The sequence below is a fragment of the Cardiocondyla obscurior genome, linkage group LG19 (genome assembly GCF_019399895.1).
Source record: "Cardiocondyla obscurior isolate alpha-2009 linkage group LG19, Cobs3.1, whole genome shotgun sequence".
Classification (NCBI taxonomy): Eukaryota; Metazoa; Arthropoda; class Insecta; order Hymenoptera; family Formicidae; genus Cardiocondyla; species Cardiocondyla obscurior.
Genome location: NC_091882.1, coordinates 1,457,541 through 1,474,512, shown reverse-complemented (window position 1 = coordinate 1,474,512; position 16,972 = coordinate 1,457,541). Strand labels below are relative to the sequence as shown.

The following is a 16,972-nucleotide window of genomic DNA, read 5'->3' as shown; positions in this document are numbered from 1 at the left end:
GCTAAGGTAATTGTGGTTATAATTATAAGTGGCTACTTCCGCTAAAAAATTAATTGATTATTTATCTAGCAAGAGTGCGGAATTTTTAAAATAATCGCGAATTTGCGACGTACTTCAGCCTGTGACGTGCGCACATTTCCTCGCGACGATTTTCAGGGGTTTGCGGCAGTGATTCAGCTTGCGGCCGCACGCGGCACCACTCTGCAGACACACGCGGATCGTGCAGCGAACGAGACGCGGCGCGATGCGGCGGTTAGCTGACGGTGGCGGCGCAGCATTTCTGGCAGCACCATCCGTTCGTCAATCAGTCAATCGGTGTGCCTCCGGTAGTGTGGTGATCAGTGTATTCAGTGTGTCAGTCAGTCTAGGAGCGCGCGTCACCGGGAGTAGAGCTCAAGCAACTTACGCTCCGTGTTCTTGTGCATCCACTTGATCGACGTGAAATTAGCGACCGTGTGCCGCGCCAAAGAAACGGAGGCAGAAAGCGTGTGATTGCTGCGTCTGCGAATTTCGGTCTGCGACGGGACACCGCGAGAGGATGGCGGGCACCAAGGACGACTGCGCCGACAACGTGCAGTTTTTCGAGGGCGTCGAGAAGCTCCTCGAGGTTTGGTTCGCCAGCTCAAAGAGCCTGAAGCAGCATCAAGGTGATCTCCGGCAGATACCGAGGTAAGTGCACCGTCCGCCGGCGTTCTCGCCACCGACCCCACATCTACCCAGCTTCTCCTCTTCCTTTACCTCCCCCGCCGCCCCGTAGGAATGATGACAAGTCGACACCGGCCAGGACGGACGGCGACGAGCGGCGCCGGCGTCGACCGTTGGGAATCGTAGATTGGGATTGCTGGCCTTCACCGTCTCCCGGTCGATCTTTTCACGCGCGTACTTTCCTCCGACAGTTTCAAAAAGTCGCCCAAAAAGCCGATCTCGACTGCGACACCCTGCTGGGTCGTCCTACCTACAAGCCTCAAAGAAAAGTAAAAGCTTTCAGAAATCTTATTTTAACTCCGGAAAGGATACCCGACAAGAATAAGAACGGTTATTTATTGCTCAAGGTTTTCTTAAAATTCCACAAAGCTCACGACGCTTGCAAGCATTACCTGTGTAAGAAAAAGCAATCAAAATATTTTTATTTCAAGTTTGATATCACTGGACACTTATCGGCCTCCGGCGTCGATAAGCCCGACGAGGTTTTGATTATTAACGCGTTTCGATTTCGCCCCGCATGGAGAGTCTCTTAGGCCTTTGCTGTGAGAAAAGTTTGAACAGGCGGGATAGGAATTTAAATCGATTAGCGGCGGAAGATAAGACAAGGTTTGCCCAACCTGCGCGCATTTCGGCAATTATGTAACCGCCGATTGATAGCGGCGGCGCCCCGATCAGATTGTCGCACTTGTTTACGTGCAACGTCAGACGTGTCGTTGAACCGGCCGAGGTGCGTCTGCAGAGTAAGACCGACGACGCTGGTCACTGTTTATTTCTGCATATCGTGGCGACAATAAATTTAGAAGATCACCGCCGACCGATGAGAGCGCGCGCGACCCGGAGCCTCCGCTGACGACGCGAAATCGCGATCGTTGTTGAAATTTCTAAGGACGACTGTTATAGCTTTTAGCTAACTCCATCTGATTGGTAATATATTACGTGTCTTTATTCATTTAGAAAAAAAGAAAAGACTGATAAATGTTCACCTGATAGATAACGTTACCAAACAGTTGGAACAACTTTTGGTTGGCCATGACCTGGCCGAATCAGTCCCCGATTCGGACTAAGTGCCATTTCAATAGAAGAAGAAGGAAGAGAAATTGTAGAAATCGTCTTATAGAGTCTTATTTTAATTAGCGACAAGTAATTAGCTTCAGCCGTGAGAGAAATTCGCATTATTCATTTCGGTAAATTTACCGAGTAGAGCAGTCTGAGTAGCAGAGTGAATAGGTATTCGGTAACGTTTGCTGAATACCTGAATATTTGAATAATATGTGAAAAATTTTCTGGTCTGAAAAGAGTGAAAAAAGAATAAAGATGTAAATGGGTATTACATAAATATACTTAAAGAAGAAGACTAACCAAAGTTTTGGAACTCATATTTTATTAACGATTCGTAGGATAACGTTTTAACGCAATGATAAATTAAACTTCGAGTAACTTATTAAAATTCTTAAACACGTGACAGAAATTTACAGTCAGTTTTAATTAAATTAGATGTACAATCGATCCGTCGTCTCAGCCAAATAAATTGCTCTTATTTGCAGACAAAAGTGGGAGTCGTTGCTGAAGATAGTCCGCTGCGAGATCATCAGCTTTTGTCGGAACGATCAAGTAGACGCCTATGTTCTCAGGTAAGTCGGTTGGTTTGCCAACTAAAACTAATGAATTACACTGTAGTATTAGGTCGACCGTAAAAGAATTTTGGGACTCGACAAAGGGCTTATTAAAAGCAGAATGAAAGCAACAGGCTTTGTACCACCTTTTGATCTGTAAAACTATTTTTCTTAACGTGGTGAAATTGTAATTAAACGCCCTCGTTGTTTTCAATTGAGTATCTTTCGGGGAAAGAAAATAGAGACACAATAGTTGTCAAATAATCAGTTTTGAACATTAATATAAAAGAAAAACTTTTCACGAGCAAAGCTTTACGAAAGAAAAGAATAGGAAATTATTATATATATTTGCAATTATGCATTTCAAGAGTTTTCACGTAATTCACGGATAATTTCAAGTTGCCTATACTTTCAATTTAAAATACGATTACAAAAATAAATCTGATTATATCTTTTACTTTCTCTCGCCGCAAATATCCGCTCGAAAATTACTACAACCCTTCGTGACTCTGATTTAACGTAACGGAACAATGCCTTCCCGTTAAAACAAACGCGTACACGTTCGGCTGCTCACTTAAAATTACGCTGTTAAATCTCATCCGGAGCGAAACGACGTAATCCTCATCAGACGAGCGGGGCTAATTTGTTGGATCGCATGCATGTAGATGAGAAGCGGGCGCGGGTGCTCGGAGTGCGAACAACGGCGCAATTTTTCGTGACGCGCGTAGAAAGCCGAGAGCGGGTTGGCGCTCCAAGGGGCGTTCCGAGGAGAAAACGAACAAGAGAGAAAGAGAGAGAAGCGCTCAGCCACCCGTGTACCGGTGCGGCACAATCGATATATTGAATTGTTTTGATGGAGAAGAGGTGCACCGTCCGGCCCGGCCGGCGGGTCGGAATGGGATGCGACGTGCCCCGATTCCAGAATATTTGAGGGTGCGCGAGTCGACCCAGTGCCGCCACCGGGACCCACCCCTATTAATAAATATGGTCAAGGTGACACTTTCGCACGTTTCGACTCTCTCCGTTGCCTCCGCGTGGCGGGTCCACCCTCCTTCAGTCGCCCGATCGTATAAACGAATCTTCTAGTATTTTCGCCGACGTGGTAGTGACTTTTATCATTTTCTCCGAAAGAAATATTTCCTAAATGCAAAAAAAAAAAGTATGCTATATGCAAAGTAAAGAAAAAATAGATAGGATAACGTGGTGAAGGAATGAATTAATAAGAAAAGAACAATAGAAATTGAGAGAAGAGAAAAAGAAGTAAAATCTTAAGTATTTTAAAACTGACCTTATTTTAGATCCCATAGAGAGTCTTTTTTTAAATACCTGGATAGTTTAGCAAGAGATAGTTATCTGTAAATTGATCTTTCAGTGTTGGGTTGTATCCATTATCTCCCTAGTTTAGAAATTCTCCGGTAATTTGATTTTTCCCTTCGAACGAAGAGGGGAATTTGTTGCGTCAAACCGCCTCGACTTACTTTCTTTTCCTTTTGCGACTTCGAGAGCGATCAATGTCTTCCAATTAATGACGAGAAATCAGTTTCTTGCGGAATTCAAAGCATCCACCAGACGTTCATGGAATTTCCTAAAAAATCTAATGATATCTATTTATTAACATACTTTTATTTTAATTTACAGTTCTTTAATATTGTTGAATAATTTTAATTTGATATTATTAAAATTTACTGTATTTATTTGATATCTATTAAATTAATACACATAAAGAAATTAGTTCATCAGCAGACACATTGAGAAAAGGAAATAAAATAATTAATTTTCTTACTCACTCGCGTTACGTCAAAATGTATATTCCTGGCCTTATTATTTAATAAAAACCTGAAAATAATAATTTAATTAATAATTGAAATATTACGATTAATAACTTTGAATTCAAAATGATTTCGTTCCATTAGCATAGTTGAAATTCAAGTGCATCTTCTTGACAACCTTTTGTTATATGTTCGAAAACTGATGGAATTTTTTTTACGTAACACCACAAGGTACTACCCGGTATTCCCTTATCAACTTTAACTTATGAATTTATCACATTTTTATGTAAACGCTTGTGAGAAGCTCACGCCTTCATTATCGCTCTCGTTGTCTTCGCAGAGAATCTCGGGGTCAACGTCTATCACTGATAACCCCTGGCGATCTATTTTTAATTTAAATTTTTATGAAAGCTTTCCGGCTTTCACTTGGTAGCTTATCACGGCGAACGTGAAGACACAAATTTTACCAGTAAATCAAATTGCTCTGTAGTTGCATCTGTAAAATTTAAATATACACGCCTCTCTTTCTCTCTTTCTTTCTCAGTTTAATTAAATTAAAATATCCCAACTTCTATTTAAATCATAAGTTTCTTATTAATAGATTCTTCATAATAGATGATAATAATTAAAATAATAAAATAAATAATAAGAAATTAATATCATTTCTCCGTTATCAAAGTAAGACGAGGTGTGAATATTCGGCGATTTTCACCGATGAACGCAAGGTACTGTGCGATAATGTATCGGCGTGACATCACCGCGATGGTCTACGTGCATCTTCCACGTTGAGCACGAATACAGATTGCACAATGCAGATATTTACAGGTTGCGTGAATTATTTTCGCGCAACACTCGCGACGCTTTCTGCCTAAAAGTCTAGCGCGACTCAGAAATAGCAACGTCGGCAGAGGCCAAGCTAACATCTTTTAATAACCTTCATTCTTTGCTGACCTTCGCTGACAGTGTGAGTGTTTTCGAATAGTGTCGTAATTATCTGCCGCAATTAGCAGAGCAATCAATTAATGTAAATGAAAAATAGAAAACGAGCGAACGTGCGTCATTTTCATTCTAATCTCGAGCAAACGCGTTATCTCTATTTAGTAACAGCTGGAGGGTCTTCGATGTCACGATTACACGCCCTTCAAAGAACCCGGGTTTTGATATCGCGATATTCTCGTTTTCGGACTACTCTGTTTTTAAAGAAATAAGAGAAGAATAGTACTTGGTCCCAGGCCTAAATTTAACGTATAATTTATCGTTGTATTACGTCCCAAGAATAGACATTCTGAGAAAACGCGCTGGTGATTAATAAAAAATTGTTCTTCGTCGAAACGGCTAATCACGTAATTGTCATTTTTGCAGCGAGAGCAGCATGTTTGTGTCTAAACGCAGGCTCATATTGAAGACGTGCGGCACCACCACACCTCTGCAATGTCTGGAACCACTTCTGGAGCTTGTCGAGGAGTACACTGGCTTCGACGATGTCGAGGTATGGAAACCTGGCAAAAAGGATTGTTTTTAATTTTATGTTATTTATATCATTTTAATTAATATACGTATTTTACATGAATATATTAAATTAATACAAAAAAAAATAACAGTATAACATTTTATAGGTCAGACTTTGTAATATTTTGTCTAATTTTTACTTTGATTTTTTTTACTAAAAGTTCTTTTTTTATATTAAAAAAATTAATTTCTGTCGGCAACTCTTCTAGCGTGAGAAAATTATGCATTTTGTAATACATTCATGCCTGTTGGCAAATTCGATGCAAGCAACCGCAACGAGAGATCAGCTCTTTTTCTCCGCCACGTCACGTCTTCGGTTTCAGGAGTACTTAGCTATATAACTTGACCTAGTGCGCGCGGATAAGAAACGGCTGTATATGTGTCCCTCCGCCACGCGCAAAACGCGTCTCCGCCGCCTCCTGGTTTATTGATCTCACCTATCTCGCCGCGACATACCTGCCTCACCCTAGCTGTACGAAACGTGTTTTCGCCAGCAGTCACCGCGCCGCCAATTTTCCTTCCCCTCCGATTGGAGTGATATTGATAAAAGTAGATCTTCTTTTTGCAATCAGTTCTCTCCTTCATCGTTAATTTGGGCAAACACTTAATTATTTCGAGACGTAACCGAGTTGTGACCGAGAACATCGGGAGCCATTGAAATTCGAATACGTGACTTATATCAGACTGGTTTGCCTCTCCACCTCTGAATCGCAGTGCTGAAAGCGCGAAATTTGAAGCGATAATCTATATTGATTCTCCTTTTCATCGAAATATAATTCTTCATTGCTATTACTTTTTATCTTTTTTTTTTATAGCACCATGTTGCTCTTATAATTATCACTCGGTTTTCGTTAAGAAATAGATAAAACCACGTAATTGCATTAATATAGAATGGTAATGATAACAATTTTAATTTATAATATGTACCAATTTATTATTATCGTTGTTGTTACATAATTAAAATATTTATGTTCATATTCTCATTCTTATGTCACATTTTCAGAATGTCTTTTACTCCCGAAAGAACTACAAAAAACCGGAACTTCAAATATCGCCGCATCAGACATTCGAAGAAGAAGTCGCTCTGCTGGATTCCCTTTTCCCTGGTAATTGTCGCACATTCTTAGTTTTATTATATTACATATTTATGTAAGGGGAACGGATACGAGAAGATGAAAAGGAAAGTAATTAAAATTAGATCAATTACAATTTTACATTTAAATCAATTACAATTTTATTTAGATCAATTACAATTTTAAATTTAAAATTGACAATTTTCTGTACATTTTTAAATTGATGATTTGGAAAGCTCATATGGAATTTCGTGTTTCAGGCGGTGAAGCTTACTGTATAGGCTCACCCGAGACAGATTGTTGGTATCTCTACACTCTAATCCGCAATAAGCCACTGCAAGATCCGCCGGAGCCGGATCAGACCTTGGAAATACTCATGACACAGTTAGATCCGGACGTAATGTCAATCTTCACCAGAGATGTTTGCTCGTCCGCCGACGAGGCGACAGTCAAGTCAGGAATCGACAAGATCATTCCCACTATGATCATAGATGACTTTTTGTTCGAGCCGTGCGGATACTCAATGAACGGAATATCGAAAAATGTGAGTATTGCAAGCATGTAGAAAATGATTTAAAGCAAACAAAATTTAAGTGCATATTATAAATATACGTGACTTCACAAATAACAAATGTAATATTTATACTTTGTTAGATAATGCTTTAAAGTATTCTATTACATGTACCACGATAGCTATTTCTTTGCCTTTTTCAGGGGAGTTACATGACCATCCACATCACGCCAGAGCCTGAATTTTCGTACGTGTCGTTCGAGTGCAACATCCCGGAGACGTCGTACGACGAAATAACTCGTCGCGTGCTGAACACCTTCAAGCCGGGCAAGTTTGTCGTGACGATTTTTGCCAACAAACAATCTGCAGCGGCCAACTGTCCACGTGAGCTCGAGAAGCGGACCGACTATCTGAACCGTTCTGGGGAATGGCTGCGCACTGACGTGCAGTACTGTCGTTTTCCCAACTACGATTTGACTTGCGCTTTCTTTTCACGCTTCCCGAGCTGAGGGTTCAAGGACGCTTCATTCGTCTCGCAACCTGGGACTAATGAAGCGCACACCGTCCCCGTCCTTTCTTGTTTTCCTCCCCGTGATTGCCATCGCGACGGCGCGATAACAATCTCGCGGAGCGAAGACGGAGAGCATCCCACCCCCCCGCAGTCACCCGCTCTTCAAGTTCATGACGTTTCGAGCGTGACCCCGAAGAGCGTGAGCGGCGTAGACGCTACGGTTCGCTCGGCATCATTGCCGCAGCTGACGACAAAAATGTCACGATCCAAAGTATACCGCAAAACGTCTCTCAAGAACCCGTCTATCAAATGCGAGGTCGACGTCGGTGGTGATAGTAACAGCATCGCCGCCGAGAGGAACAGCATCGTACGGTACATAAACGCGGAGAAGAAGCAGAAACGCAAGAGCCTGGCAGAGACGAACGTCGACGCGATCATGAATTCCAAGAACAGGTGGAATTCCGAGAGTATTCACATTACGTGCAATCCTTTATCGACGCCCTACCCGTACTCGACGCCAGCGGCAACCACCACAACGACGACTACCACGGTCACCACCACCAGCAAAACGGCGACAATGGTAGAGAACGACGAAGAACCGAAAAGCCGTAGCTGCGGCAGTTTTCTTCCGATACTCGCCTTGATTCCACACTCGGTCATCAGCTTCCAGTATCTCAGCCCAAAGATGAAATTCTCGTGGTGGCGGAACAAGATCTCGTGAAGACACGCGTAGACGCTCACCGTCGTCGCCGTCGACGTTGCGCGTCGCGACGCCACCTGTTTTAAGAGGAGACATACCTCTCTTGCCTCGTAGCGCTCTCTCTCTCTCTCTCTCTCTCTCTCTCTCTCTCTCTCTCTCTCTCTCTCTCTCTCTCTCTCTCTCTCTCTCTTTTTCTTTCTTTCTTTCCTTCCTCTCTTTCTCTATTTCTATATATCTCACTTTCGGTCTTCATCAATTAGAGAACCCTTATAATTATACGAAATTCCAATTGTCGAAAATACACATACTTCGTTAACGCATCGCGTTGGAGTGCATGACATCTTCGTGATAGTCTCTCCAGATAAGTTTCCGCGTGTAGTCATGAGGTTTGGTTCTACGAACCACTCAAACATTTAACAATTTTGATGTGTTTTAAAAAATTCGAGACTCAAAAGTTTAAAACTAAGCGCACCTCGAAATGTAAAGAACCAAACTGACTTCCTACATTGGGAAACGTTGCAGCTTTTTTAACAATCATGTAGCTCCTTCAACTCACCGAAAAACGGTGTTTATTGCATATAGCGTTTATGCATACGGCGTTTTTTCGCACACCGTTGGATTCTCTAGTCGATCAAAGTTCCTCCTTCATATGATGTACTTTCGACCTGCATTTTCTCCCGGTAATCTACCTGGAAAGTACATTGTATTCGATCCCTCGTAGTTTTTACGATACTCTAGAAAGTATCTAAGATATCCGAACATTCCGGACACCCAAATTCTGTGCCATTTTTAATCAAGCGGTCACGCTTAATGATACAAGTTTTTTTTTTTTTTTTTACATTTGCGCTCGTTCCTTTTTTTCCTTCTCGTCGAAAACGTGTAGGAGTAATCCAGGATCCTTGAATATTTAAGTGAGACAGACAAATTCTCTGTAACCCAAGAATCTAAAGATCGTAGAACTTAAGAATTCACAGTTCCTAGAATCTAACACATAACGATCCAAAGACCTTAGAACCTAAGTAATCTAAAGATCCTAGAGTATAAGGATTCAAAGATTCTTAAAAGTTTAAGGAGACACTTTTAACGTTGTTAGAGTATAAAGGACCCAGGTTAACTTCGAGAGGATGCAAGACCGGCATGAACTCGAGCGTTCTTAAAGATTCTAGAGTGTAAGGATTCGAAAAAGACACACTAAAGTAAGCATCTAACGATCGAGCGTAATATGTCCTCTCCAATTGTTGGAGTTTCCTTTGGCGAGTTTCCTTAATTATAAGCAAACGCCGTTGCGGCGTAAACGAGATATATGTAAGAAGAAGAAAGGGAAGAATGTGTCGAGGAAACTTTATGTAAGATTATAATACTATAGAGAGAAAGCGAAGTAGTTGGACATCTCGACGTCCGGGCTCAGCTCTTCGTCGAGAGACGTCAGTCGAAGTTTGGAAGTAAAAGAGACATTTGTCGTCTATTTTATTACACTGTACGCGTCAACGTTGCGTGTAAGTCACGCGAGTGAAGGAAGGGTCGTCAGGAACGGTTGTGCGAGCGGTCGTTGTCTTATCTGCCGAGATAGACATCACCACGCACGAGATTTAATTGCCGGGCGACAAAGTGTCGCGGTGGAACAACATTTAAGGTCGATTGTTCCAACTTTCGAATAACTTTAATTAATTGATGATATATTATGTATCTTTATTGATTTAGGAAAAAAAAAAGATAAAGATAAATGTAGGTTTATCTATGTCTATTTAGGGCAAGTTGTTTCAACCTTTTGATTAATTTATTTATTAGGTAATTGTATGTCTATCTTCATCTTTCTTTTTATATAGATAAAGATAGACATATGTTTACCTAGTAGATAAATTTATCAGAAACTTATAACAATTCTCCTTTAAAAAAAAAAGAAAAAAAATACATATATTAATACCCTTATATACAAACTCGCTTTGAAAGTCGGAACAATCTGTCCTCATATATGTTTTATATCGCTCTCTTTTTTGTTTCAGTTCTTTTTACTCAGTTCTACATCGATCAGCATAAATAATCACCCTTATTTTCGAAAAGAATACGTCGAGTCGAGGCCAAAAAGTTTTTCATAACTTTCCACGACTCTCGTGGCTAAATGCTGCTCGAAACTTTTTATTATTAAACAGATTAGCGAACTCGGTGGACTTGCCAGTTTTATCATTCGACGATCTTGATTCTTTATCCCCTTTTTTTTTGTTTTACGGAATCATACGACAGTGTGATACGTTGCCGCAATGATATAATCAGAATTATCGTTCGCAGAGCAACACTTTCGTTTCCTGTATACTTTCCGGTTTTAATAAATCATTGTCGCAAACGTACATCTTTCGTTGTATTCCTTATTTTGTCGAGTTTCTTCCATTTTTACCTTTAATTTATTAGGAACTTGTTGTTAATTTATTAGGATTCGTTTAACTTTATTTTCTTGTGCCTTATCATTCCTTATTTTTATGCTAAAAACTATATCATCGAAATAAACGATTGCTCGACTCGCGCAATTTAGAGCCGATTGTTCTATCTTCCTGGTAAACTTCTTTACTTGATAGGCAATATATTATACGTTTACCAGCTAAATAAAATTACCAAGTTGGAACAATTAGCCCTCAAAAGAGAATGTTGTAGGCAGTCGCAAAATTGGGGTGATACTTTTCCTCAACTGCTTCTTTAAAGTGTTATATTTTACTGTCTTTTTTACAAATTTGACTCCTTGTTATTTTCTAAAATATATTTTATATTAACGGCAGTTTTTACGCCTCATATTATCACGGATAATTAAACTCAACGACAACTTCTATTAAATAGATGAGTAAAATCAATCGATGTGCGATAATAAGATAAGCGCGGTTAACGAGAGAGTACAAATAATTAATCGATATAAAGAATTTAATCGCTAGCAATGACAGGATGATAGAAAGATTAAAAAAAAAAGATAAAAGAATAAAGATTACGCTGTAACACATTGCAGAGTGTTACTTTTCAGAAGCATTACTATTCGTTGCTAATAGATCACTGTTGCATGCTAAAGTAAATCAATTTTTGTGTAAAATATATCTATAAAATAAAGATTATATTTAGTCAATGAAAGCGTCACGCAACTTATTGTTCCTGTTATTTCTCGCGTATTAAAATAATTAAGAAAAAAACACTGTTACTTATTTAATTTTTAATACATATCTTCTTTCCATCCTTAGAGTTATATCGTTGAGAAAGGATTATGTTCTCACACGTGAGAATTAATTTCATCGCTTTAGAACGTGAGGAGGCAAACCACCTTCTCTAGATCGTAATGTCGGATTGGGACAACTCAGCTTGTTGGTTGAAACGCACTCGCATTCCACCGAGGACGGCGTTGAATCTGGTACGAAAGCCCTTTCGATGCGCCACTTCAGCACATTCCTTTGGTATCGCAGATGTGTCCTCTTCACGCTCGTTTCGAATTCTGTCCAAGGCTGAAAGTCGAAGAAGCGAGTTTAGTTAGCGGCATTCCAAAGTGTTTTCTCAAATTACATCAAGATGAAAAAGAAGAATGGCACGTACAAACCGAAATCTAGAATATAGATTTATCTCAATGCAAAGGAAGTCTTTACAAACAAATGTCTTTTCTTTTATCCATGTAAAGTTTTTTTTCCCATGAAACTAACAATTTTTCTGCTTTTAATTCTCTTTTAAAAAACAGAATTTTAAGATATTTATTACATGTCTTCCTTTCCTCTTGATAGATACTGAAGCAACTAAATCACACCGAGTTTTCGTAGCTAGCGATCCTCGAAGCGGCAGTCGTATCGTTACCTTTCCACAAGTCCATTTCATTCATCTCCGTATTGCTGATCTTCGAGAGTTCGTTCCGGAAGTTCTTGGTGATCCTTTTGCGAATGTAGTCCGCTTCAATCTCCTGCTTTGTTCTAGGCACGCGGAAGCGAATGCAGCAGCACAACACGACGATAATGCCCAACAGGACAAAGAGAACGATGCCGACGATGTGAATACCCGGCCACACTTCTTTCTCAAAGCCCATGTCTTCTGCATCAATTCTTGTGGAGACTTCATTCGAGTTGACAGACACACATTTCGATAACAGCGTTGTTTCGTCCATCACGCTTTGACAAATAAGCCAAAGGTATTTCGCACCTAAAATAACTTTTGATTTAAAACGTGAGACCTTATCTTCGAGAAAGAAGGATCTTCGAGTCTTCAATTTGTTATTTTAGTTTACGAACTACGTGATACGGGTTCTACATTCGACCCTCGGCATCTATGACTGCAGGAAAAATGTGGAGACCTGGGTGTGGTTGCTTAATTGAACAGCCGACACTCCCTATTTCACGCCATTCGATAATTACAGATCAATATTACGGGTACGGAAACACCGCTGTGGATTGTTAATGTTATTTTATTATCTCTCACAATAATCGGATGTATAGTCATTAGGTAAGTGATAAAAATGTCGAGATAGGAAACAATTGCGCTATTTAACAGTAATACTCCGCTCGACGGTTTATTCGTTAAGTCGTAAATGCAATGCGAAAAGTAATTAATCATCTTTTCCTCGCAGTTTTTAAATTCGCTTACTTTAAATGATTTAAATAATGCCCCAAACACGATGTAATTACAAGTTTCAATAGATTGAGAATCTATATATAATAAACACATATTTTTTCAAGGATTTTGTGATCTTTGAAGAGTTTCATCATAATGCTAGTGTATATTCGATGTATTCATTTAAAGCGCCAGACGTAGAATGTAACACATAACAAATTATTTGAAGTAACAACCAGGGTAATGCAAAACCGAATTCAAACTTCTCGAGGCAAAGTACTGTACTTGAATCTTAGATCAAAATTGTAGAAATTAATCAAATGTTTTACAACGAGCGATATTTCTCAATAGCAGTAACTGCTACTATTGATATATAAATGCAATTTCGGCGTTTCCGAACATCTTCTAGATCATCGAGATATAATCACGTTGATCTATTGACACAAACTCGATCTTTTCTTTCTCCCTTCATCTTTTCCCTTATTCATTTAAAACGGCTCTACGTTTTTTTTTTATTTTTTTTTTTATTTTTTTTTTTTAATATAGGGCACTGTTCGAGAAATAGATTAAAACTTAAAGGTCCAAAGCACTTAACTCGCCGATGACGTGCAAGTTGAAGAATGTGCCTTTTGCTAGAAATCTCGCTTGCAGAATATTTCCGAGCACTAGTGGCGCAATAATTCTTTACTCTCTTGAAAAACGTTAATACTTTTACTCCTACGGCATGTTCATTCTTTCCTAATGAATGTTCGTCCCCTGAAAAGAGTTTCGAAAGTAATAAAAAAAATTAATATATAAAATAATTTTAAATTATTAATATTATATACTTGAATTAATCAAGATTAATTTGTTTTTGTTGTAGGTCAATCATTTTGTTAAAGAAACTTACGTGATAGTTTTCTTCTCGGTGTTTTTGGATTGAGACCTCGCTCTGTTCAACACCTTAAGAAAGTCCGTTGTCTTGGTGCGCATTCTCGAGTGAATATAAACCTTACTGCACTTAATATGATAATGTAGATAATTCCTAAACATGTGTATCAGGTCAATGGTGTTGTCACGAGCTTCTCGATTAGTATGACGTGGAAATAATACTGCAAAAATATAGAATAAAACAATGTAAATTTAAAAGCAACATATATAATCAATATTTCGTTGAAAATTTAGGAAAAATACTAATTTTTTTTTTTATTACCAAATGTAATGTAGCCAATGCAATCTCCGACTGCTGCTCCGGAATCCTGCAATTCCAATGGCGGCTCACGATGGTTAAACAAAACTTGCGGAGCTGTATGACTTGCACGCCTACCCTCTTTCAGTTCTTGAAGAAACAGTTTGCCAATGACCATATCGTCTTCGTCTTTGAATATTGTACTAAACACTACTGTGACTCTGTCACTCTTAGCTTCCACGTACCTGAACAAAAATCAACAAGACATTGGTAATCATAAAAAGAATAACTAACATATACTGATAGAGTACATTTGTTTAAATTATTTATGCCGTACATCGTTTCCTCATCTCGATAATGGATTACAGCCCTTTTCTGTACAGGTTTGCCCGGAGAATCGCAGTATTGTTCTTGAAAATCAAAGTATTTTTCGAAAACACTGGCAAAGCAATGCCTCTTCAACAAAGCAACTTTCCTCACCAGTGCCTCCCAGTCTTCTGGTAACTTTTCCAAGTCTATGAGAACTGATACATTGTAACCTGGAACAATATAAAAGAATTAGAAATAATTAATTATGATTATTTAAAAGCATAAAAGCAGTAAAATGATAAAATTTTGTTTCACAGAACCAACCGCTTTCTGGTGCAATAAGATGAGAACCATACTCTCGTTTGAGCAACTCATCTGCTCCATGTTCTTGCAACTGTTTATAAAATTTGAGCAAGATACTAATCTGTAAAGACAAATAAAAATTATACAATTGTCATGTTATTAAAAAAAAGTTTAAAAAAAATATAAACTTACTCTAAGCTTTGACTTGTCTCCACTGAGATTTGAAATATGAAATAACACTCCATCAAAGTCTGCTATGACTACATCTGTGGACTCTTGCTTATGTCTATAAAAAAATACATACATTAAAAATAACTACACAACTATTGATTTAACACTCCAGAACTATAATAGATATTGCAACAAAATTTACAGTTAAGAGAATAAAATAAAATTAAATAAATAAATAAAAAGTAGAATGTGGTGCAAGAAAATGTAAAAGAAAATTCTTCAGCAAAGTTTAAAGAAAACAAGTAAAATAAAATAAGATTAAAAGCTGATTAAAAGCAAAGTAAAACGCTTGAAGCAACATTGTTCTAGGAGGCGATACCTTAAAGACGAGGTAAAAATAGAAAAAAATGCGACGCAGGATGGAGGAAGATAGACTGAGAAAAGAAAAGAAGAAAGGACGCCGATGGAGGAAAGTCGCTTGGCACGGGAATTTCTTGAGAAAATGGGCATGCGGCACCGCCCCGGTGCCACGTCTCTTGGAATCGAGATTAGACTCGTGCGGCAATCGCAACGGGAACCGGGATTTTCAGGGCGCGGAGGCTGCAAGGATCGCTTACCCCGACAGTGCATTCTTGATTTTGTTGGTCAGCGTTTCCTCAAGTATCCTGTTATGTATCTCAAGGAGAATCATGATTACCACGCTTGGCAGGAAGTCGACGTGCGGCACTCGACGATAACGATAACCCCCGGACACACCACGCAAACCCGGGACGGATTTGTCATCCGCAGTCCGTTTACGCCATTGACTTGATACCTGCTCAATCACTTTGTCGGTAAGGATCGACGAAAACACTCGCGATAAAACAGATCTGCATTAAAATTATTTCGAGGTAAATATATAGTATAACGCCTTTACTTTATGTTTTCTTTAAATTTGGAAAATGTGTTTATTTTAATGTCTTTAAATTTTCCTAAGGAGGAAAATCGTCGCTTAATTTTTTTATTTTTTTATTTTAAAGTTTATTAATGTCGGTAAGCAAAAAATATTTTCTGTTGTAAATAACGATTCTCTGCTTTATATAGCAGAGAATAATAACTTTTGATGATTTATTACCGTTTCAGTAATAATATAAAAATATTCTCTCAGTTATTATTTTCTATTTCGGTAATAATAGAAAATTATTATTCTATTACAACGTATCATCGTATATCTGTGTCTAGTGAAACGCTGTGATTGGTCGGCGCGTAATATTCCCTAGCGCGCCGACCAATCACAGCGCTCCATCGATCGCCTGATAGCAAGTTGGTAACAGACTGCAACACGTGCTGCTGCATACTGCTAGAGGACACGACGAGCACGCGATTCGAGTTCGAAACGAAAATGCCGAGGCATCCGTGCGTCGTAGCCCGTTTCTCGTGTCGAATTCGAGAATTTGAGTCGGGACGGATCTAAAAGAGACGGTCGGGAGTGTCGTGGAGTATCTCGCGAGTGTCCAGTGCGCGAAAGGATGACCGACACGTGCTACCTGAGAGGAGGAGGAGGCCCAGGAAGGGTATCCTGCTCCAGCGGAGCAACCCAGGGGTAAGTAGTATTAATTTCCCTTTCGAATTATATTCCGAATTACATTCCGAATTTATAATATAATTTTGTCATTTATCTGTTACAGATCAAGAGGAACTCCGCTGTAGTGCAGTGAAAAAAAGTACCGAACGCCGAAATTATAACAAATACGAACCGCAGCCGGTTCGTCGGTCGCTTCGGGAGTTCCGAAAAGTATCCGCGCGTTTTTTTACGATTAATTTTTTACGGGAGTGCGTTCGCGAGTTTCCAGTGCGCGGAAGGATGGCTCGTCACGTCCCACCTGAGAGGATGAGCAGGCCCAGGAGGCATCCTGCATCGGCGGAGCAACTTTTAGGTGAGAATAAATTCTTTTAATAAAATATTTATTAAATAGAAACTTTAACTTTTTTAATTAATTTTTAAACCATAATACATGTCTACATTAATATATTTCTTTTTATGTTTCAGACACCGGCAGAATTCTACAACTCCGCTGTATGCAGATTGGG

The 16,972-nt window shown here is 39.2% G+C and overlaps 4 protein-coding genes across 5 annotated transcripts; 2 read left to right on the top strand and 2 right to left on the bottom strand.

Annotated features, from left to right (window-relative positions):
• The first annotated feature begins 89 nt into the window (after positions 1–89).
• Samdc (S-adenosylmethionine decarboxylase) lies at positions 90–7,691 on the top strand. The gene is made up of 6 exons (XM_070669721.1): positions 90–669; positions 2,250–2,336; positions 5,450–5,576; positions 6,600–6,702; positions 6,930–7,213; positions 7,384–7,691. The coding sequence occupies exons 1-6, from the start codon at positions 539–541 to the stop codon at positions 7,687–7,689; spliced, it is 1,038 nt and encodes a 345-aa protein (XP_070525822.1). The 5' UTR covers positions 90–538; the 3' UTR covers positions 7,690–7,691.
• On the top strand, positions 7,690–10,736 carry LOC139110221 (uncharacterized; the record flags this gene model as incomplete). Its single annotated transcript, XM_070669857.1, has 1 exon — positions 7,690–10,736. A coding segment is annotated over one exon (723 nt), but the record flags the coding sequence as incomplete, so codon positions are not given.
• Positions 10,737–11,075: 339 nt separating this feature from the next.
• LOC139110138 (transmembrane inner ear expressed protein) lies at positions 11,076–12,508 on the bottom strand. Of its 2 annotated transcripts, none has more exons than XM_070669724.1 (2): positions 12,158–12,508; positions 11,076–11,864 (listed from the first exon to the last, which is right to left on the bottom strand). In XM_070669724.1, the coding sequence occupies exons 1-2, from the start codon at positions 12,506–12,508 to the stop codon at positions 11,655–11,657; spliced, it is 561 nt and encodes a 186-aa protein (XP_070525825.1). In that variant the 3' UTR covers positions 11,076–11,654. The 2 variants fall into 2 exon arrangements, with proteins under 2 accessions (XP_070525825.1, XP_070525826.1); XM_070669725.1 differs by having other exon boundaries at positions 12,205–12,508.
• Positions 12,509–12,787: 279 nt separating this feature from the next.
• Arpc2 (Actin-related protein 2/3 complex, subunit 2) lies at positions 12,788–15,734 on the bottom strand. The gene is made up of 7 exons (XM_070669722.1): positions 15,520–15,734; positions 14,924–15,017; positions 14,753–14,852; positions 14,457–14,658; positions 14,144–14,364; positions 13,841–14,042; positions 12,788–13,707 (listed from the first exon to the last, which is right to left on the bottom strand). The coding sequence occupies exons 1-7, from the start codon at positions 15,591–15,593 to the stop codon at positions 13,680–13,682; spliced, it is 921 nt and encodes a 306-aa protein (XP_070525823.1). The 5' UTR covers positions 15,594–15,734; the 3' UTR covers positions 12,788–13,679.
• Between the last annotated feature and the right edge of the window lie 1,238 nt (positions 15,735–16,972).

Excerpts from the sequence above, each read along its gene's own strand:
- LOC139110138 (XM_070669724.1), bottom strand. The coding sequence starts at position 12,508 with ATGGACGAAACAACGCTGTTATCGAAATGTGTGTCTGTCAACTCGAAT. Across the intron at positions 11,865-12,157 it reads TCGCTAGCTACGAAAACTCG|CCTTGGACAGAATTCGAAAC; the intron begins GTGTGATTTAGT and ends TTCGACTTTCAG.
- Samdc (XM_070669721.1), top strand. The coding sequence starts at position 539 with ATGGCGGGCACCAAGGACGACTGCGCCGACAACGTGCAGTTTTTCGAG. Across the intron at positions 5,577-6,599 it reads CTGGCTTCGACGATGTCGAG|AATGTCTTTTACTCCCGAAA; the intron begins GTATGGAAACCT and ends TCACATTTTCAG. Across the intron at positions 7,214-7,383 it reads TGAACGGAATATCGAAAAAT|GGGAGTTACATGACCATCCA; the intron begins GTGAGTATTGCA and ends TGCCTTTTTCAG.
- Arpc2 (XM_070669722.1), bottom strand. The coding sequence starts at position 15,593 with ATGATTCTCCTTGAGATACATAACAGGATACTTGAGGAAACGCTGACC. Across the intron at positions 15,018-15,519 it reads ATCAAGAATGCACTGTCGGG|ACATAAGCAAGAGTCCACAG; the intron begins GTAAGCGATCCT and ends ATTTTTTTATAG. Across the intron at positions 14,365-14,456 it reads TATCGAGATGAGGAAACGAT|GTACGTGGAAGCTAAGAGTG; the intron begins GTACGGCATAAA and ends ATTTTTGTTCAG.